The sequence below is a fragment of the Biomphalaria glabrata genome, chromosome 2 (genome assembly GCF_947242115.1).
Source record: "Biomphalaria glabrata chromosome 2, xgBioGlab47.1, whole genome shotgun sequence".
NCBI lineage: Eukaryota > Metazoa > Mollusca > Gastropoda > Planorbidae > Biomphalaria > Biomphalaria glabrata.
This window is the reverse complement of record NC_074712.1, coordinates 61,925,551-61,931,550: the sequence shown is the minus strand read 5'-3', so window position 1 is coordinate 61,931,550 and position 6,000 is coordinate 61,925,551. Positions and strand designations below refer to the sequence as shown.

Genomic DNA, 6,000 nt, shown 5'->3' with positions numbered 1-6,000 from the left:
ATGTAAAGATATGGGAACTCTTCGGATAATCTACCTGGGCTTGATCACCTTCTTGTTGGCATTTATAGGTAATTTTTTTTTACTGCCCTTAAAAGGGGAAAAGCCGCTTATAATTTTGTGTGATTTGTCCGTTCGTCAGTCCGTCACGTTCAGATCTAAAAAAAAAAATAAAAATAAAAATTCTATTAAAAAAATACAATTTCTTGATTTTTTTTTTTTTTGCAGGTTTCAAAGTTTTAGTGCAATGGTTACTTTTCACCGTCTAAAAGCGAAAGTTTTTTAAAATTTTAAAATGTGAGCCATTTTTCTTAGAAATAAACAACTTTGAAGTATTACACTGCTGACGTGTATAGAGTTTATATAATAATAGTAATACGAGAGTTAAGTATGTCTATGTGTACGTTCATAGAGTGTGTCTCAAACAGTCTCTGACTACCCGGCTAACTGTGGCTAAGATATTGGGTCCGGTCTGAAAGGGGGACTTTATTTAGGAGAGTGGTAAAGCGCTTGGCTTCTGAACCCAGGGTTCCGGGTTCAAAACCTGGTGAAGACTGGGATTTTGAAATTCGGAATTTCAGGGCGTCTCTGAGTTCACCAAGCTCCAATGGGTACTTGACATTAGTTGGGGAAATGTAAAGGCGTTGGTCGTTTTGTTGGCCACATGACACCCTCGTTAACCGCAGGCCTTAGAAACAGGTGAACCTTACATCGTCTGCCCTATTGATCGCAAAGTCTGAAAGGGAAACTTTACTTTACTTTTTTTTTTACATAAAATAAAATCCAAGATACTTAAAATGTGCCACTGACAAAATAATTGTATTAGCACTACCTCTACAAGCTCTGTTTCTTTAACCTTTCTAACAATTTTCAGCCGAAGGTTACCGCATTGAAGAAAAGTCATCAAGCAAGAGTCATCCTATGGAAGACAAGAAAGTGTTTTCATCAAGCAAGAGTCATCCTATGGAAGACAAGAAAGTGTTTTCATCAAGCAAGAGTCATCCTATGGAAGACAAGAAAGTGTTTTCATCAAGCAAGAGTCATCCTATGGAAGACAAGAAAGTGTTTTCATCAAGCAAGAGTCATCCTATGGAAGACAAGAAAGTGTTTTCATCAAGCAAGAGTAAAAAAGTGGAAGACACGAAAAAGAAGACATCAGGGAAGAATCAGCTATTGCAAGACACCAAGAAGTCATCAGAGAAGATTAAGCAATTGCAAGACACCAAGAAGTCATCAGAGAAGATTAAGCAATTGCAAGACACCAAGAAGTCATCAGAGAAGATTAAGCAATTGCAAGACACCAAGAAGTCATCAGGGAAGAATCAGCTATTGCAAGACACCAAGAAGTCATCAGAAAAGATTCAGCAATTGCAAGCCACCGAGAAGTCATCAGAAAAGAATCAGCAATTGCAAGACACCGAGAAGTCATCAGAAAAGAATCAGCAATTGCAAGCCACCGAGAAGTCATCAGAGAAGAATCAGCAATTGCAAGCCACCGAGAAGTCATCAGAAAAGAATCAGCAATTGCAAGACACCGAGAAGTCATCAGAAAAGAATCAGCAATTGCAAGACACCGAAAATTCATCAGAAAAGAATCAGCAATTGCAAGACACCGAGAAGTCATCAGAAAAGAATCAGCAATTGCAAGCCACCGAGAAGTCATCAGAGAAGAATCAACACGTGGATCAAGGCAAAAACCGATGGAACAAGCGCGCAGCAAGCAATTGGGATCATACTTGTTACTCTTTCCCAAGTTTCGTAATAGAAAGACAGCAAAACACTAAAATGTGTCTCTTTTGGTCTAAAACCGTTAAAACATTCCCCAACGCCAGAGCAGATTGTCAAGGTTTGTACAGTTTGCATTTAATTTTTACATTTTTCTTTAAAAACAAAAGTCAGAACTTTTGTTTCATTTTTGCACTTAGCCACCATTTGTATCTTTCAATGTACTCTATTCTACGCTTTTCTTAACCCTTGGTAGAAGAGAAGAGAAAAGGGGAGTGGGGGGGGGGGGTAACTGGTTTAGCTTGACTCAATTGGTCTTCATCAGGATTTAAACTCGAGCTCCCCTGTTAGGTAACTAACTGCTCTTTGTCTATTTGTTACATTTGCAACACACATCTGTCTGCATGATAGTTTGAAATTTAAACTGTAAAATTTTATAATATATATAAATCTATTGGCCTAAGCTTTCTTTTGTTTTTCTTAAAGTATTTGGGTATTTTTTGTAAGGTATACTATAGCTTTATGCTAGGATCTTGACGACAGACTTAAATTAAATTAAATGTATATTTATGTGGTATAGGTAGTTTTTCTATAAGTATTTTCATGTTTTACTTGTTTGGGTATTTTTTGTAAGGTATACTGTAGCTTTATGCTAGGATCTTGACGACAGACTTAAATTATATTAAATGTATATTTATAAAGGTGTAGGTTAAAGCAAATGAACTATAAGTTGCTTCATATTCGCCTCTATAAAGAGGTTTCTTGGGTGTTTGTGAAAATCGTTGTCTAGGGGGTTCGATCCCTGGTGAGCCACTCTAAGCCCTAGTTAAGTCTTATGACGACAGGAATAATCTTAACGTATAACAGTCGAGCTATTTCACACTCTCCATGGAGACTCAATTCATATGTGTGGCTAATAAATGTAAAGATCATCTGTTTTGTTTTTTTGCCCACGATCAAGGAGGGTGTCACGTTACCAGCACAACGACTAACCGTCTTTACTATACCCCAATTAATGTCAGGTACCCATTAAAGATCCCATTCTTTACCAGGATTTAAACCCCGAGACACTTCGGTTTGGAAGCTAAGCGCTTTACCACTCAGCCATCGCGCCTACCAATCGAAGCATTAGTAAAGTAAAGTTCCCCTTTCAGACCTTGTGGTCTACAGTAAAGGGCATCTATTTCTGTGGCCTACGGTTTACGAGAGTGTCATGTGGCCAGCACAACGACCAACCGTCTTTACTTTTCCCCAACTAATGTCAGGTACCCATTAGAGCTGGTTGAACTCAGAGGCGCCCGAAGATCCAGAAATTAAAAATCCAAGTCTTCACCAGGAGTCGAACCGCCGACCCCGGTTTGAAAGTCAAGCGCTTTACCACTCAGGCACCGCGCCTACCAATCGAAGCATTACAACCCATGAAATAATTAAAATCTTTCTACTTTTTCTCTCATTTCAGCTCGTGGGGCGAGACTTGGAGTCTTCAAAGGTCTTGAGAAAATTACTATTTTAGCTAGGCAAGGGATCAGTATGAAAAGAAACATTTGGATTGGTCTAGATGACATTAAAAAGGAGGGTACTTTTGTCTGGCATGACGGAAGTATTCTTCCCGTCTCGGAGTACCGCTACTTGTACTTTGACTTTAGTAAGGGTTACTATCATATATATATATATAAATTATGTAATTTGAAATTTAAAAAAAAAAAATATTTTTTAAAATGTTTAAAAAAAAAAGGATAATCCGAGTTCATGAGACGCGATATAGACTTTGTTGATAAGTCAAAGAGCTTTGGCCTCTAGTATGTAAGAGTTGTATGTACATCTTACACAGCGTTAATAAATGCAGTTGGGATATAGAAAGGTGAATATCGCTTTTTTTGTGGTGTGGTTGTATCGTAAAAAGTAAAAAAAAGTTCCTTTTCAGACCTTGAGATCTGTAGGGCAGACGATGGTTAACGAGGGTGTCATGTAGCCAGCACAACGACAAACCGCCTTTATTTTCCCCCATTTCAAGTCAGGCACCTATTAAAGTTGGGTGGACTCATGGGACTCCAAAAAACTCCTGAAATTCAAAATCCCAGTCTTCACCGAGATTGGAAACCAGAACCCCAGGTTCTTCACATTTAATATATATTTATGTCTGAGTAGGACTACAAACATTCCAGACTTAACAATGTTGTAATAATGATGAGGAAGGCGAGTTTAGTGCATCAGTCAGAGGTAAATATTCTGTTTCCATACAGAGATGAATGTAATTAAAATACTCTCACATGCGTCATTAAAATCTTGATTTAGCATTTTGGGGCTGAATTAAATACTTTAAATGCAGCTCAGAACTCTGTCTACTTTATTATCTTAGAGATTTCTTTTTGAGTATAATAAAATTTATGTGAGACATTCTAAATAGGTCTTCTTTGAAAAAGAAAAAAGCAATTTAAACTACCCGGTACATCGAAAAGAAATTTCTAGCAAGCAAAGCTAAATTCTGCTTGCTGTTATAAATTCTTCATCACGCTCTCTTTCTCTCTCTCTCTCTCTCTCTCTTGCATTATCTTTCATGTGTTAAATCTATTCTGCCCTTTCTCTCTCATTCTCTCCCTCTTTATCTCTGTCTCTGTATGTGTCTCTCTGTCTCTCTCTTAGTCTCTGTTCTATACATATCTTTTTGTAGATTAGATCTATCTATCGATCTATATATATAATTCTGTTCTTCCCTCAACAGTTTAAACAAGAAGAAGTAAAGGAAAGATCACTCTCTTCTTTCTGCGGATAGTCCACGAGAAAACAAGAGGGGCGGGGGGAGAGCACGTAGTCACAAAATAGCAGGGCCGGACCGTTGTAACAAAGAAATATCACTTTTTTTTTTTATTTCTACCTCACGTTAAAAAAACAAGGGGGGGGGGGGAGTAATCTACGCTGTAGTAACTATCGAGGCGACAGAGCACGCTCAAGAGTTTGGACACCGTGGAAAGATCACTCTTTTATTTGTGCAAGTCAAACGGAGGGAGTTATCCTAGATAATTTATAAGCGAAAAAAAAAAGAGGGGCAGGGAGGCGGGGGCGTAGTACTCATCCGTCACTAAATAGCAGAACCAAACTTAACCATTGTAGAGCCCTATGCGAAACGGATTTCGCGGGGCCAAGTTTGGGTAGGGATACGGATGATAAGTGAAAATTAAGAGTTTGTATAAGAAAATAAATTCGTCTTTGCATTTTATTCATTCTTTACTACGTACAGATTTACTTAACGAGCCTTGCGTGTAGCGAAGTCATACAGTATATCATAAAAATTCTATTTCCTACATAGATCACGCTCAATAGCAAGAATTACCAAATGTTTCAACATATCTACGAAAATTGTTGATCTCAAGTAATTCTTCATTAGTTTGAGGCGCGAGAAGCTTCTTTCACTAGATTCCACAATTGCCAGTATTGCACTATGTCGCTTTTTTTTTTTATCGCGCGTAGGATTGGCGTTTTCTATATTGAATGACTCCCCAAAAAGACAATTTTCGTGTATATATTACAGTAGATTTGTATGAGTTTTCAAAAGATTTTAATAATTTCCGGATATTTCCAGGACTTTTTTTGTATATTTTGTAATTTCCGAATATTTCCAGGACCTCCTGTTAAATCAACAGGAGGCCGCGGGAAATCTGTTATCAGTTATAAAATGGTTTCATTTAATAATTTACACACCTAAAATAAGCGCAGGTCCTATAAAAGTGCGGGGCCGACTGCGTTTTGCGTAGGTTGCAGTGGCCTAATCTAATGGCCCTGCAAAAATAGCGGCGTACGCTACGCCGCAGGTCGACTAGTGTGATATAATGATATTTTGCTTGTTTTCTAGGCCAGCCAGATAATGCTCCCGGTGGTCAAGACTGCATCTACTTCTGGACTCTGCTACGCTATTTGGACGATAATTATTGCAGTAAATTTTTATATTACGTATGCGAGAAAGTAATAAACATCAAATAGATCTTGTTTGTTGTGCATCTGTTGTTAACATGTCTATAAATAGCTCGTTTATCCAAAGCACTGACCTTAAAAGCTAGAGTGGACACTTCAATTTGCTCTTGGAGGCGGCAAAACACATAAAGACGCAGTTACTGGTCATATACACAACAAACATTTTCAGTGCGTTCTGTCCATAGATCTATCAATTCTTCACATATAATCTATATTTATGTCTGAGTAGGACTATAAACATTCCAGACTCGGAAGTCAATCGTATTACCACTCAGCCACCGCGCTTCCATACATACACTTATATTTTAA

At 37.9% G+C, this 6,000-nt stretch overlaps 1 protein-coding gene across 1 annotated transcript; it reads left to right on the top strand.

Moving 5' to 3' along the window:
• Positions 1 to 5,701, top strand: LOC106061890 (C-type lectin domain family 4 member M-like). Its single transcript, XM_056022131.1, has 4 exons — positions 1 to 68; positions 872 to 1,843; positions 3,182 to 3,367; positions 5,573 to 5,701. Exons 1-4 carry the CDS (start codon positions 11 to 13, stop codon positions 5,698 to 5,700), a joined length of 1,344 nt encoding a protein of 447 aa, XP_055878106.1. The 5' UTR covers positions 1 to 10; the 3' UTR covers position 5,701.
• The last annotated feature ends 299 nt before the right edge of the window (positions 5,702 to 6,000 follow it).